Here is a 16,234-nt window from a genome sequence, read left to right on the forward strand (position 1 = left end):
TCCCACTTTCTGACTCTGTCTAAATGTTATAATGGCCTATCCGTGCAACAAAAGTCTGCAATTCTTCTATTTTTCTTTTTTTACTTCATTAACCAATCCGTTGTGATTCTTCTATGCAAGGCACGTTATTATTCGACCATCCCTTGGCTTCACTTCTTTTTGCCACGTTGGCATGGAAGAACAAACGGTTTGACCAGTAAAGCCACGTGGTTTTACTGCACCTTCAATAAATAATCATAATTTATAAAAAGGATTAAAATCAATTTAATTAAATTTCAAAGTCAGCAGAGACAACGCGGGGAGACGAAGGGAGCAGGAGGGAGATAGAGAGAGAAAGTCGCACGCCTTACTTCCTCTTCTCTCTCTTTCTCTCCCTCCCAAGTCTTATCCCCTCCTCGTCAGTCATAAATTTCCGAGTACCCCATCTTGGAAAATTAGGGTTCCCTATAGCCAAGCTCTGGAATAAAAATCCGATTTTTTTTTCCCTTCCTCCCTTCGCTTCTCCGTGCACTCTTAGGAAATCCCCTATCTTTGGATCATTTCCAGCGCTGATTTCTTTGTTTTTCTGTTCAAATTCGGCTTCCCTTTTTCGCTTTTGGCTTGTTGTTCTCGTTGATCGTCGGGCTTCCTGTAGCTCTCCACTGGATTTTAGTCGGTTTGGGGTTTTTGTTGGGTCTTGTTGGATTGGATGGGCATAGCGATTCTAAGGTTTTTAAGCAGCTAAATAAGAGATTTTTTTTTTTCGTTTTGTATTTTACTCTGTAATTAATGTAATCGGTCCTCGTCTCTTTGCTTTCTCTTAAAAAGCTACTATTTTGGTATTTTGTTACTCTATTGATTCATAATTCCTAAAGCTCAGGACTTCGCTAATTTTTTGGGAAACTAATAAGGGCTTACTTGTAGTACCTGGTATCTATACCCGTTTCTGTTCTCGTATCTCATATATTTTCGCGTCAAATACCGTCTTTTCTTCTGTTTACTGGGGTTCAAGCAACTGGGAAGTTAATACTTTCGAATAATTTGTTAGTAGCTATTGATTTTATTGATATTTTCCTTTCTTTATGTAACTCAGTTTTTTTGATCTGAAATTGGTAATCTTCCTCATTTATATTTTCCCATCATTCTTTAGCTCCTAGTGTTTGATAATTCTTCACGATGAAGCTAGTGGTTCATGTTATTGAAGCCCGTAACCTCCTGGCAATGGATCTCAATGGCCTAAGTGATCCATATGTAAAATTACAGCTGGGAAAACAACGGGCGAAAACTAAGGTGGTGAAGAAGAACTTGAGCCCTGTATGGGATGAGGAGTTTAGCTTCCGAGTCGGAGACCTTAGTGAGGAGCTCACAGTTTGTGTTTTGGATGAAGACAAGATCTTCAATGATGATTTCTTGGGGCAGGTCAAGGTGCCGTTGTCAAAGGTCTTGGATGCAGATAATCTTTCACTTGGGACCCAATGGTATCAGTTGCAGCCCAAGAACAAGAAGTCTAAGAGCAAGGTTTATGGTAGTGCTCTCTCTGAATGTCTTTTCTTTATTAATGGAGTTCTATATGTGTTTTGCTTGATTTTTATGTGCAATATATATATATATATATATATATATATATATATATATATATTTAATATTCAAACTGAGTTTGCAATGATTGAACTTCAGTAGAGTTTCCCTCAATTACAGTTTTAGTTAATATTGTAGACAGGGATCTGGGGTTGGCAAATTCATCTGTGAAATTTATGCATTGAGCAATCTATGTATGTGGTGTTTTGGTACCATACTTATGTTCTGCATTTGAATAGGTTTGTCTCTCAGTTGAAATGTAGGTATCTGTTTCATGACTCATATTGTCCAAGTTATCCAGTACATAGAGGGCAAGCCAGAAAGCATTTCAATCCAACAATTTACTCACTGCATCAAATTAATCTAACTATCTGGCAGGCTAGTCATGATTAAAATAGTAAATAGATTTTAAAATTGTTTGCGCTACAAATATTTAAGTATGAAGAAGAAACAAAGGGAGACTTCAGATAATAAGAATGCTGTGACTGTATGGTTAAAATGTAAAGTTTCTCCTCATTGACGCTATTTTGAATTAGTTAATCATGAATGTTTTCACTTCTTATTCTTGTAGGAAAGCTATTGATGTAATTATATCTATTCCGTTGATGGACTTATCTGGCCTTATAACTACGTGCATGCTTTTTCTAGCGCTTCTGCTACACTTTATCTGCAATATTTGTATTTTTTTCTCAGAAAAACAAGGTTTTTCTTGATGATTATACAACTTACATAATATTGATGGAATTGGTATTTGTTAATGATATTCCATGATATTTTTTATGTAATCGTGCACACATAGCAGACTAAATGAGCCTTTGTCAAAAAAAATTGCATTATTGAAATTCAAAATTAGGGTTTTTTTTTTATGCTCAAAATGCCAATCTTGTCCACATGTAGTTGAGTGATGTCGGATGCATGATGCAATAAGTCTAATATAAGTCATATGGAAGTGTTGAATGCCAGTACGATGCACATTATTGAGTATGCTAAGGAATACTATAAAACTGAGAATTGGATGGTGTCCTTTGCTGAAGAAATTTTTATCTCATCTCTTTCAGTGACCAAGACATGTCTTTCCATAAAATATAATTCTTTATTTAGTTTAAATAAATGATGCTTTTCTCCATTAGTGTTTGCTCACTTTCATATGTCCTTACGTATTGTTGATGTCAATTTTCTTGGACTTAATTTTTTTTTTATGCATGAATGATGGTTCTATCATAATCATATTCTTTTGGTTCTATCCTGCAGGAGATATTCGTCTCACAATAATTTTATCTCAGAAAAGCACCGATGAAATACCCATAGTCTCACATTCTTGTTCTGATGATCATGCATCAAACTCAGATAAGTCGACCGAATTAACAAAAGGACTACCCCCACCATCTTCCAATGGAAATTTGGAAAAATCTGCTGTACCAGCAGTTAATGACACAGAACCTGTCAACGAAGAAAAGTCCAATGCACCGTCATTTGTTGAACGTCTGTTTCATTATTTTACTGGGAAAAATATGGAGGCTGCATTGCCTTCTAGCAGGGATCTTGACTGCCCAGAAAACCTCCAAGAAGCATCTGCAAGCCCAGAGATTTCTGAAAGCCAAACTGATGATGCATGCTCTAATATCACATTTGATGAATTGCTGAAAACAATGGAATCAAAGGATCAAGAAGTTGAAATGCCTCGAAATCTACAAGGAGGAATACTTCTTGACCAATCTTATGTTGTTGCACCTGGTGATCTGAACTCCCTTCTCTTTTCACCGAGTTCAAATTTCTTGCAGTCACTTGCTGAGCTTCAAGGAACTACTGGTCTGCAAACTGAATCTTGGAGACATGCAAATGGTGGAGAGAGCTTGAAAAGAGTGATTACCTACACAAGAGCTGCGACGAAATTAGTAAAGGCTGTGAAAGCTACAGAGGAGCAAACTTATCTGAAGGCTGATGGAAAAAATTATGCAGTTTTAGCGAGTACGAGTACTCCTGATGCTCCCTTTGGTAATTGTTTCCGGGTAGAGCTTCTCTTCTGCATAATGCCTGGGCCTGATTCACCTTCTGAAAACCAATCTTCACGTCTGGTGATTTCCTGGGGCATGAATTTCCTCCAGAGTACTATGATGAAAAGTATGATCGAAAATGGAGTAAAACAAGGCCTAAAGGATGGTTATGCCCAGTTTGCCGATTTGCTTTCTCAGAATGTAAAACCACTTGATCAAAAGGACATGGGGTCCAACAAAGAGCAGCTCTTAGCTTCTATTGAAACTGAGCAGGAGTCAGACTGGAAGCTGGCATTTCGATTGTTTGGAAATTTGTCTATTATATCGTCTGTTTTTGTGGCCTTCTATGTCCTTATACATATCTTGCTTGCAAACCCTAGTATAACACAGGGGCTTGAGTTTCCTGGCCTAGATCTGCCAGACTCAATTGGGGAAGTTGTAGTTTGTGGTGTTTTGGTTCTTCAAGGACAGCGTGTTCTTAATATGATAGGACGCTTCTTGCAGGCCCGGAATCAAAGAGGTAAGACTTGTTTCACCTGGCAGAATATTGTATTCCTATCATTTTTATTAGAATACCAGTACCAGGAAATTCTTTGATTACTAATAAATATCATACTTTCTCATAGTATTAATGCAATTCTAATAACGAATATTACGTGATTCAGAAGGTTTCTTAACCTTTAGCCGTTTAACATGTAAGGTTACTCCTTCTATAGTATTATATTTACAGCAAAGTGTAAGACATCTGTAGTCACCTTGTGTGTTGTTCGGAGACGATGATACTAGATTTGAGGGGTAGTGCGACTGGCTGGGACTTTTAGCTATTCCTGGAAATCTGTACCTCTATCATTTTTCATGACTTGCTGAAGTCAAAAACATCAGAAACAGATTCATTAAATGAATCCTCTATCTTCATTAGAAGGAAGACCATATGTAATACAAAATATGCAAATATTTTTGGTTCTTAAACTTAGATACTTTCCTAGAGGAGACATGCTGGTGTTTAATATGTATCAGATACAGATACTTCTCATGATATACTATAGCACACAAGGTACGTCATACCATATTGAACTGGACGATACAGAGTATACCGTACCATACCATACCATACCGGTTCAGTATCGGTATACGGTACAGAAGGTGTATGGACACTCGGTACATCGAACCGACTTCCGTAACAGGCATATCGACACAGTAACAGGGTGGCATCGATACGGGGCCCAGTTCTGAGACAGCATACCTTGATAACACATGTTAAATATGCTCTCTACATATTCAGTTATTTAATAAAAGTATTTTGGTAGCTAATTACTTTACCCGACTTATTCTTGCATGATGAGAATTCTTATTGTTCTTTGTCTTGTATGATTGAATTGATGACTTTTTTTAATGGATGAGTGGAGATGTCATGATTACTAATAAAATGAGCTATTTTAATGAACTATACAAAATGTTTGTTATATATAATTAAATGCGTAAATAAATTAATTTATTTCCACGCAATGACCGCATCCTTGACATATTTTTTTGAATCTGCCAATACCAGCATGCCCATGATACGCTGTATCTTTAATTTATTAAGATACATGCTTCAAAGATTGTAAGATTTCCATTGGTTCCTTTATGAACTTCAATTTCGTTTACAATGAAATAGTGAATTAATTGTTCTTGCTTCTGTCTCTGTCATTTCTTAGCAGTCTTCGTTCGCTTCTTTTGTTTGCCAGTAATATATCATTTTATTATTTCTTCAGTTACCTGGAGACTATCCAGATGCTGTAGAATGTAACTTCTTTTCATTCATACAGGCAGTGATCATGGAGTCAAAGCGCAAGGAGATGGATGGTTGCTAACTATTGCCTTGATCGAGGGAAGCAATTTAGCAGCAGTGGATTCAACTGGTTATTCTGATCCCTATGTAGTTTTCACCTGCAATGGTAAAACTAAAACAAGCTCAATAAAATTCCAAACACTGGAACCTCAATGGAATGGTAATTAAAGATACTCCTAATTCTTGAAATTCTTTCATCTCCTGCATTCATTACTACTTTACTAATTTTGAACAAGCGCCACATTAATTATTGCATTTTTCAGTTTCCTGCCTAGAGCTTTCTTAAACAATGTACTGTTAAGACTTGCTGACTTAATTTTTGATAGTCCATTGAGGATGCCAACTTGTGCAGTTGGTAAAGTCATTGAGGGTTGGTACGAATGACCCGGGTTCAAGTCCTGCCTTCACCCTATTTTCAGCCAGTTTTCCATATCGTAGTTCTCAAAAATGTTTGATGATCCATCAGTAAGGGACAATTAGAGACAAGTGCAGAGTTAAAAGTACTTAGAATATAGGTAAGACCGTAAGAGTGTTCAAATTATAAAAATTATCCTGCAATTTACTAAAAATTTATGACATATTATAGTGAATATGATAGACATGTGCAGAGTTAAAAGTAATTAGAATATGGGTATGAGTGTTCAAATTATTTAAAGTATCCTGCAATTTACTAAAATTTATGACAGAGTATATTAAATAATATAATTTGAATGTAGAACATAAGATTATACTTTTATATTAAAATAATATATAATATTGTAATAAATTTATTACTCACATAATAATTTTTGTACACTGTAATAATAAGTGCATCCTAATAATATGATTATATTGTAGCAATGATATAGTAAGGAAACTTACGAACCTGCACTATAAAGTAACCGTAACATGGACGATATATCAATGTAAAAGGGTCAAATGCTATAATCTCTGATCTATAAATAACATTTCCTGTTTATTAATTTATTTTCTGTTGATTTTTTCAGAAATCTTTGAATTTGATGCCATGGATGATCCTCCATCAATGATGGATGTAGATGTGTATGATTTTGATGGGCCTTTTGATGAAGCTACATCTCTTGGCCATATTGAAATCAACTTTGTGAAATCTAATTTGTCAGAGCTAGCAGATATATGGATTCCTCTTCAAGGAAAGTTGGCTCAGGCATGCCAGTCCAAGTTGCACTTGAGGATTTTTCTGAACAACACACGGGGCACTGAAGTTGTCAGAGAGTATCTCACGAAAATGGAGAAAGAAGTTGGAAAGAAGGTGAGTACTTATCTCCTTGTAACTCAATGTGAAACAGTAGTTTATATATTCCTGTTTTGACTAAGTTATGGACAACTCTGTGTAGATAAATTTGAGGTCCCCTCAGACGAATTCTGCATTTCAGAAGCTTTTTGGTCTGCCACCAGAAGAATTTCTCATCAATGATTTTACCTGTCACTTAAAGCGCAAGATGCCTATGCAGGTGCTTATTTAGTTTTTATTATGTTGTACTCTCTGGGATTGTCAGCTTGCCTCCATATTTCATCCCTTGTCAAAGCTTTCTGAAAATGCATTCTCCTCAATCATGTTAGGATTTTGGTAATATATGATCCCATAAAATCATCTTGTAATCTACTCAGTCGTTGTCACAGTCACGGTCATAAAATGAGCCAGTCAGCTTAATTCAGCAATCGGTTTCTTACAATGTCAAAAATGATATTTTCTAAATTTTACCCTGATTGGTCATTTTAGACAGAACAGTCCCTTGGCCTACTTATGGTCTGAATGTCAAGATAGTGGTTAAAGAAAACGGTCTTCGTCAATATTTTGACATTGTCCAGTCTGGTTGAATAGTGATATTCTCTAGTCAAATTACATTCTATTGTTGATTAGTAGCATAATGTGGATGCTATTTTGATGGCCTTTTATAAGCTGCGACATGCAATGAATTTTGTATAATTCATCTAACTATATGGCCTAAGGCTTATTGGAAGAATAAAATGTTCATATGATGATTAAGGATCAGCATACATGTCAACTGAAAATTTGCTGCTTTAATTTTTCTTGCAGGGCCGCCTCTTTCTATCTCCAAGAATAATTGGGTTTTATGCAAACTTATTTGGACACAAAACAAAATTTTTCTTTCTTTGGGAAGATATTGAAGACATCCAAGTGATTCCTCCAACTTTGGCATCAATGGCTAGCCCATCTCTTTTGATAATTCTCCGCAGGGGCAGAGGTATGGATGCAAAGCATGGTGCAAGGACAGTCGACCAGGATGGGAGACTTAGGTTTCATTTCCAGTCATTTGTAACATTCAATGTAGCCAACAGGTGATTAATCTTATTTCCTTGTACAATATTTTGAATCATAAGCAAGGCATAGATTCCAGCACAAGAAATTTATGTTTCCTTTTTTGATTCTATTAGCTTGTTTTCTGCATGGGTTAATGGTAGATTAGTTTCTAATTTTATTTCAGTTATGTACACCCCTTGCTTTTGAAGTATTAGTTCATAAACCTCCACAGCATGCTCATGTGTTGCTTTTTCTCGTGCTTGAGACTAAGATATTGCTGTTTGTTTCGGTTTAATGCCTACAGGGTGTCATGCATTCAGATAACTGGATTTTGGGTTTTTGAATTGCATTTCTGATTAGCTTGTTGTACGTCACCTCTTTATGAAGAGAATAAATATGTACTTTAATGCCTAACAGGACGATCATGGCACTGTGGAAGGCAAGGTCCTTGAGCACTGAACAGAAAATGCAGATTGTTGAAGAAGAATCTGAAGCAAAAGCCCTTGACAGCGAGGAGAGTGGATCTTTCTTAGGCATAGAGGATGCCAACATGTCAGAGGTTTTCTCATCTGCCATTCCTGTTGCTGTGAGTTTTTTTTCCCTCCTTTCTCCATATATGTGATATCTGTCTCTATTCTCAAAATGAGCTTACCTGGCGATTGCCGAAATGACTAGTGAACTGTGATCATTGATGTCTAATCAGATGAACTCACTGATGGAGATATTTGAAGGAACTTCTTTGGAGCGAAGGGTAATGGAGAAAGTTGGTTGTGTTAACTACTGTATAACAGCATGGGAGGCAGTTAAGCCTGATGTTTACCAGAGGCAAGTTCATTATAAATTTGCCAAGAGTTTATCTCGTTATGGAGGTGAAGTAACTAGCACCCAGCAAAAATCTCCGTTACCTGATAGAAATGGATATATTGTTGAAGAAGTTATGACGCTCCAAGGGGTTCTACTTGGTGACTGCTATAATGTAAGGGCATCTTTCTCGAACTAATTTTTTTCATTGCGGCTATAAATGTGCATAAATACTGTATATAGATCATATGGATCCTCAACAGTGGCCTTTCTGATGTTGTTGTCCAATTATGTTGGCTTTTTTTTCTCATGCAGCTTCATTTGAGATACCAGATAGAGGATCTTGGTCCTAAATTGACGGCATGCAATGTTCAGGTATACCTGGGGATTGCCTGGCTGAAGAGCACCAAGAATCAAAAGAGGATAACAAAGAATGTGATATCCAATTCATCTGCCCGATTCAAGGAGATGTTCAGTCAAGTTGAAAATGAGTTCATGATGGGAAAGTAGAAAATGAGTTCATGATGGGAAAGTAGAATGATTCTTTACACTGCTATTTGCAGATATTTTTTTAATACTCGCCATACAAAAATTTAGTGTGAATATCACCACGAATTCTTAGCATCAAACAACAGATGATAGCTATTCAGAAGTTCGATTCTTTCAGTTGGAAAGAAGCAACTTCAAAGGTTTGGTTGCAAGCCTGAGAATTGATTCTGAGCTCTAGATTCTGATTCTTGGTTATTCAGGTACAAAATAAAAGAATATCAAGTGCTTTAGACCAGCAGATGGTATCCTGAGTAAACCTGGGCAGACAACAATGTTCTTCTGGATGCACCTGGAATATCTTATGATGGATCGCTTTCTGCATTCTCCTGTCAATTAGGGAACATGGAAGGACTGGGGGCGTATAGAAAGCAAAGATGGCCATGGTGATGAAGTATGAAGAAATGCAAACCGTTTGGCTCGCCAATATGATGGATGTCAGGGTTTGAGGTGGTAATAACTTGTGAACCAGCTATCCAGAGATATTTCTTAGCTAACATAATTGCAACAAAAATATGAAAGAGATGCTGGTTTCATTGTGACTATTCTGCCTTTCAGTCCAATCAAGAAGTGGGATATTGTATTCAGAATTTTAGTTTTCTGAGATCGATTTCTTTTTTCCTAATGTAGTTATCGACATAGCGTGCGGAAGTTGCATTCAATTTTCCTAATTTGTAAACATTGTGCATGGTTGTTGAGCCTCTCATTTTCTTCCTGAATGCATGCTGAATAAAGGGGATGATTCTTGTTTTTTTAATCAAAGAATCAGGTCTACGCCAATACCTATACCCAACCCGTCCCATGGGGGCTAGAGCAAGGTAAAATGCCACTCGAAGTTGCAACCCCATCTCTTGCTTCAAGCGGCAAGGGATGAGACTAGGTGTGAACCGTTTTTTTTCCTCTCTCTCTATTTTTATTTCTAATCATTCTAATCAAATTGAACTAGTGGTTCAAAGGGAAGTTAATAGTGTGAAGTAGCAGCCTATTATATTCATCCTTGCACCTGTGTTTGACTAACATAAGTAAACCGCTTTGCTCCATGGATGCTGCTCATGCATCAGCTATGAAAGAATCTCGGCTATGAAAGAAAATAATGACCAAAAAAGAAGTGTAATTGTAAGATTCCTGCCAAGATTTTTGTATATCTTTGACAAGAGAAGAAGGCAATCCACTTTCTACTTTCTATTACTTTTGTTATCCTTGATGCTTATGCTTTTAATTCATAAGGTTGTGCACAAATTATAAGATCATGAAATACTTTTTTCATCGGTACTAATTCGCCATCTGAAGGTTCTTAAAATTTCGAGAGAACAAAAGATAAGCGCCAAAATGGTCAAAGTCTACCGATTCCTTTACCTCCTATGTCTTAACCTTTCATGAACTCTATCAATTAGAAAGCCTCTACATATCCAGTTGATCGATCATCTACAGGAAGTGGCAATGCTTGTATATCTACTCAACAGTTAGTGCGTAGTTCTATGAGGCCATCCTCTCAAGGTTTGACCACAATGAGGAGCAGATCTGCCCACTAGTTTGCCTTGAGAGTTATGTAATAATGGAGTGAGTGATAAGTTAACCACTAAATTCTAATTTTTTATTGTATCTTGCACAATCTTCTCACAGAAGAAACGAGAAAAAGCATCTTGTACCATCAAACAAGTGAGTAGGAAAATAAACACTTCCAATTTTCTACCAGGCCTTGTAAGTCTAGTTCTATACGATATAATAAGCTACGGTTATCGATTGAATCTAGAGAGGCATCAGTGGTATGAGTAGATGTCACCTCTTGCTTCAAGATATTCGAGCCATAGTTAATAACGATATGGCGTTCCAGGCCAAGCACTATAGAGAGGCCAATGGAGCTACAGACTGTGTGACCAACCACTCCGGAGGTGCTTTATGAATTAGGAAGAGAGAGAGCTAACTAGAACGCTCCTGGATTTGTTATTTTTTGATTTTTTTTAGAGGTGGCCGTACTAAAACGGTATGAGTTATCCATTTTAGAAAAAAAATAGAAAAATATTGGAAAGATTAAAAGAGTTGAAAAAGATAATGAGTATCTAGAGGCAAGTCGAATGACCGTTGCGATCAGCTTTGATTATGACTCCATGCTTTTCATCAGAGAAAATCATGAGATGATGATAAATATAAGCTTCCTGCAGGCATTTGCATAGTTTTTTTTGGGAGTATCCAACTTCAAGTCTGGATATTTGTCACATCGGTTTGTGTCGTGCCAAAGCTGGCAAGCTTGAGCTCCCTCAATTACTTGCCCTGCAATAGCAGAGAAAAGGGCTATATACGTAAGAGAACCAAAGGCAGCTTATAAAACTTTCATAGAGAAGTTGATGCAATGTGGTACTCTTTTTATTGATGCATCCTGAAACTGCAATGCCTATGATGCCAAAGCAGCAACTGCAATTTATGATCCATGCATGCCAACTTATTTATGATCTGCACGGATTCTCACATACTCTCTTCGTTTTAGTTTTGACGACTAAGGGTTCAAATCTAATCACAAGCACCATGATCGGCTCGTGGTTAGCCCCAAAGAATCCGTACTACAGTATTCCCTAATCCACATACATTATGGATCAGGTTCGCTCTGATATCATTTGTAACAATTCAAGATTTCATCCAAAAAGACTAGCCAGAAAGTATTATTTGAGTTTCTTGATCCTACATAAGTATCCAAGATCTATCCAGCGAATAACCGATGTGGGACTAAATACATGCCGGCATGGATCCTTACATCTTAATTGGATGCTATTTTGGTTGGCTTTTCATCGAGATTTTAGCTGTTTCTCAATGCTAGGATTGTCCTATCTTACCCACCACAAATTTGAGGTAGTTTTCATATGGATACATGGCTATGCATTTTATTTCTTCATTCATATGTGATATGGTTTCTTGTTGATTTTGGATCATCTCATATATTTCGATTCTAACTGGTGGTTGGTGTGTATGAAGCAATACAAGTTCCCATAATGTTGAGTGGATATGAGAACAGGAAAAGGGGACGAAAAATGAGTGAAAGAAATGTCATTTTTCCCTGCCTGTGCCTGTTCATGCTTCTATTTTGGTCCCCCATGGTTGGCGGTACCTATATTATCTTGGTATTTCTACTTTTTACATTTTTATGGTCATCGGTTTGCTTAATACTATGTATCTGGGTGGTGTTTTTGCTTTTGGTAAACTTATACTATATAAATAAGCATTATTCAACTTGGACTTGGATATCATTCAACTTAACCGAATTGAAGACTATGAAGGATCCAGTAGAAGGGAGATTCAAACTTTAGTAGCAACTAAAAGTTATGGAGGATTAGGTAAAGGTAAGACCCATTGTGGTGCTTCTCTCGAACCTGTGGGTAGGTGGATATAGTTGATTTGGAGGGAAATGTGCCTAATAGTATAGTTGATGCCCTCCGGCATATAGTTTTGACATGCATGGCTTTTGATGAAAAAATGGTGGTGGTACCTTCAGAGGTGATTGCTTCTCAGCCCTCACAAATGGACAGGTTGCATTGCAGGTTGGTTGAATTGTTGTCCTCCATCCATTGATACTAGTAAAAAGGACCGAGCCACCAAGGTGGTAGCCTAGTGGTACTGGGCAGCAATTCTAACCACAAGGTCCCAAGTTCGAATTGCTGCGGCGACGATTAAATTGTGGACTACTTTGGCCACTGCTTGGACTTGTGGTGTAGGACCGCTCTTGAACCGCTAGTAGCCGGGGTGGTGCCGGATGTGACGTACTCACACGTGGGACTCGAGCCAGAGCTCAGAGGAGTAGCTGAGCCGGGCCCACGGGTGGGGAGGGTATGAGTAAAACCGGTCGGAGTGCCTAACACACGGCCATTTCTGCCCGCATCGAACATTCTCCTGGCGGGGCGGGGGCCCAGTGGGGGCTGCTACGCGAGGATGGGCTTGTCCCTTCCTCCCCCTACCCCTTTTCTTTAGCAAAAAAAAAAAAAAAAAAGGACCGATGTGGGTGTGATTCTACCGATATTTCTCCTAACAGCTATTTATAGATCAGGACGGCCGAAGCCTATCTCAGGCTCGAATATTAGCCGAATATTGATCAAAACATTATTAGTTGCCTATTTGGTATGATCTGTTCTTATAGTTGCTTGCAAAATCTCTTTTCTATTGCTTCGGTTTGTAGATTTCAAGGGCTCTATAAGAAAAAATTCAGCCTCTTCTTTTTGAGAAACTAAAACTTGAAAGTCAGATTTCTTACAAACATTGGCATTTTTATGATGCAGTAGATGATGAGTCGATTCATTTGCTATAGAGATGGAATTGGCTGATTGCATCACAGTATAGATCGAAACGGTTTACACTTGAACATACTGTGGCCTATAATATTGGCTTTCCATAAGAAAAATAAGTCTCTTAACCTATTTTGCCATTGAAATCGAAGATGAAATGTATCACTCTATTAGTGACCTTAGTACAACAGCCACTTTACTTGCAACTGCTTCATTAATCTCCTTCTACAATGATATAACAGTAGCTATCTAATGGTCTCATTGGACATGCCAAAGAGCTTGTTTGTCTCTCTATCCCACCAAGCATGCAAAAAACTTGTTTACTTGTTTGGCCATCCAGATGGAATCATCAACTAGCAGCTAGGTTGGGTAGATGCATGGACGTGTCGCCTACGTCGAATTAGTCATAAAGAGGATAACAAAAGAATGATAACGACAGTAGCATTGGTCCATATATCTTAATCTTCAAGAACTTTCATTACCGTCATACTGGCCATTCAGAAGAAGGAAAGCAGGGTATAATCGAAGCTATGAAATATTCTATTACTACTCCTACAGATAAATTAGAGTTCTACAAGAAAACTAAAATCTAGAAATTTAATGGTAAAAGCAAAGATAATTTAAAAATAAATTGGTTTCATTGGTTGGCCAAAGGATCCTTTCTTCAGCATTGCAATCTAATATTTATAAATGGATCCAATTGATAGCTGGAATAGATATCACCATTTACTCTTGTCTTTACTAGTTTGCACCACGTGCGTCACTACTGTTGCATGGTAGTTGTCTTTCCTCCACTACTCATATATTCTAATTAGTTGTACTACTCTTTCTATTTTTTACATAGTGATGTGTGTAGTAACAAGGTAAGTATAACTACCTCACTCTTTCCATATTTTGAGTAGTGACAAAATAAGTATAACCACTTATTGATTTATGCCATATAGCACACTATATATGGCAATTGTCTTTATTCTTATCCTAGGTTGATAGCTCTCGCATCTCTCCATATACACTATATCCATATGGCTTTGCTTCTTTGGTGTATCAATTTTTAGATCATAGTCACCAATCTTAATATAGTGTGAACCACGATATTAAAAAATAATTATTATTTTTGACGACTCTAAATCGATTATCAGCATAGCAATAATAAGAAATGTTTTGCTGGTAGTCCAATTCAAACCTCAGAGACATCATCCAACCAACACACAAACCAGCAACTTCACATTCAAGCCTCACTGAAACCAGAGCTCGAACCAGATTGATCAACTTAAATCCAAGTCGAGTAGAGCCAACTCAAAATGCCCCCAATTCAAACATCATGCGAACCCAAGACTCACCTTTTTAAGTGGACACGGTGGACCCAAACGGAAATTCTAAATACAATATATATTTCAGATAAAACTAATAAAATACACTGCCACCTGTGACATCATATATCATCCACCTCCAAACATCCGTAACGGAAAACAACCAACGGCTCAGATTCAAAACACCCCATCTATGTACAGAGGATGACAAGGACCAAACAAAGATCCATGATTTGGAAGCAGGCATTCTAGTTCCTTCTAAAAATAGAATAAATTCCTTTTAAAAAGTTGATACCTGTACACACAGCAACGGGAAAAAAAAATCTCATATGAAAGGATACCGTGTATCGTCGCCGCACCGAATACTTCTTCAAACCCTTATGAGGGCGAAGAAGAGGCGGCGGACGACGGCTCGAAGGCGGGGAGGAGGAGGGAGCGGCACAGAGGACACGTGGCGTGGTGGTAGTCGAGCCAGCGCTCGAGGCAGGCCTTGTGGAAGTGGTGGCCGCAGGGGAGCCGGTTCACGACCGAGTCCGGCTCGAACCGGGTCAGGCAGACCCGGCAGTCGACCGCCTGCTGGGGCCGCTGCCCGAAGGCCGACCCGAACCGGATAGGCTTGAACCTGCTCCGGAACCGGTCCGTGAGGGTGGGCTCCGAGGGCCGGTCGGAAGCGGGCACGGCCGGGTCCGGCGCCGGCGGGAAGGTGCGGAGGCCGAGGACGTGGAGGACGGAGCGGGCGAGCTCCTTCAAGATGGAGACGGTGAGGGCGGTGTTCACTAGGATCAGGGTCAGGACGCCCTCCGAGGGCGTCGGCAGGCTCGAGAGACCCATCGCCGTCGGATCAATGAGATCGGACTGCTCCGATTCCCACTTCTCGATCTCAGCAGCTGCGATCTGTGAGCAACGAACAAATAGCGACAGAATCAGATAAAAAAAAATAGATCTTTGATTGCGAAATGGATCGGGAAACCTCTCAAAGAAAGGAAAAATGACATTTTGATGGGAAATACAGAGAAAACCAGACAATTAATTTGCGAAAACGACGCTAGATAGAAATTCTTACAAAATGATACATGCAAAGAACGTATGAAAAGTTGAATTCTCACAGGATTTTGTTTAGAAATAAAAGAAAAGCAGATCCAAATCGTAGTAAGAGATAGGGCACGGAGAAAGAGAATTACTTGTGTTGAAAAGGTGTTGCTCTTCTTCTTTATTTTTGGGTTAGATTTAGAGGAAGCCAGAGAATGGGTGCAGTCTTGGGATGGGAAACTCGGCTCGCCACCCCTCGTTAAATAGCCGCCTTTCTTTCTTGGACCTGACTCTAACTGCATACTCTTAACCATGGTTAGTTCCACCACCCGCCACCAGTTACTTTCACTCCCACTTTCTCTCTGTTTGGTTGGCTCCATTAATGATACCTAGGACTCAATTATATGAGATTCCTCCATCCATTGATGCTAATGATGATGATATGGTTTGTTCTTTTAGGTTAGAAGATTAATGTTACTTAGCACATCAGCTTCCAATAGTGCTAATAATATGATTTAGAATAGTAAATAAGGTTGCTTGATACACCCACCTCCAAATGACCCAACTCTAAAGTCTAAACCCATTCGTTGACTAATGGGTCCCACTAGAAGGTT

The 16,234-nt window shown here is 38.4% G+C and overlaps 2 protein-coding genes across 2 annotated transcripts; one reads left to right on the forward strand and one right to left on the reverse strand.

The window, feature by feature from the left end:
* Positions 1 to 299: 299 nt before the first annotated feature.
* LOC103716786 (C2 and GRAM domain-containing protein At1g03370-like) lies at positions 300 to 9,768 on the forward strand. The gene is made up of 9 exons (XM_008804945.4): positions 300 to 1,504; positions 2,809 to 4,071; positions 5,360 to 5,542; positions 6,369 to 6,652; positions 6,738 to 6,854; positions 7,442 to 7,704; positions 8,084 to 8,252; positions 8,370 to 8,642; positions 8,783 to 9,768. Exons 1-9 carry the CDS (start codon positions 1,156 to 1,158, stop codon positions 8,975 to 8,977), a joined length of 3,096 nt encoding a protein of 1,031 aa, XP_008803167.1. The 5' UTR covers positions 300 to 1,155; the 3' UTR covers positions 8,978 to 9,768.
* A 4,883-nt stretch (positions 9,769 to 14,651) lies between these two features.
* On the reverse strand, positions 14,652 to 15,951 carry LOC103716787 (probable E3 ubiquitin-protein ligase XERICO). Its single transcript, XM_008804948.3, has 2 exons — positions 15,773 to 15,951; positions 14,652 to 15,485 (listed from the first exon to the last, which is right to left on the reverse strand). Exons 1-2 carry the CDS (start codon positions 15,932 to 15,934, stop codon positions 14,970 to 14,972), a joined length of 678 nt encoding a protein of 225 aa, XP_008803170.2. The 5' UTR covers positions 15,935 to 15,951; the 3' UTR covers positions 14,652 to 14,969.
* Between the last annotated feature and the right edge of the window lie 283 nt (positions 15,952 to 16,234).

This window comes from Phoenix dactylifera, chromosome 1, assembly GCF_009389715.1.
Source record: "Phoenix dactylifera cultivar Barhee BC4 chromosome 1, palm_55x_up_171113_PBpolish2nd_filt_p, whole genome shotgun sequence".
In the NCBI taxonomy this organism is placed as follows: Eukaryota; Viridiplantae; Streptophyta; class Magnoliopsida; order Arecales; family Arecaceae; genus Phoenix; species Phoenix dactylifera.

Coding starts and splice junctions, on each gene's coding strand:
- LOC103716787 (XM_008804948.3), bottom strand. CDS start 15,934: ATGGTTAAGAGTATGCAGTTAGAGTCAGGTCCAAGAAAGAAAGGCGGC. Junction 15,486..15,772: donor GCAACACCTTTTCAACACAA/GTAATTCTCTTT, acceptor CGTTGCTCACAG/ATCGCAGCTGCTGAGATCGA.
- LOC103716786 (XM_008804945.4), top strand. CDS start 1,156: ATGAAGCTAGTGGTTCATGTTATTGAAGCCCGTAACCTCCTGGCAATG. Junction 1,505..2,808: donor GTCTAAGAGCAAGGTTTATG/GTAGTGCTCTCT, acceptor TCTATCCTGCAG/GAGATATTCGTCTCACAATA. Junction 5,543..6,368: donor ACTGGAACCTCAATGGAATG/GTAATTAAAGAT, acceptor TGATTTTTTCAG/AAATCTTTGAATTTGATGCC.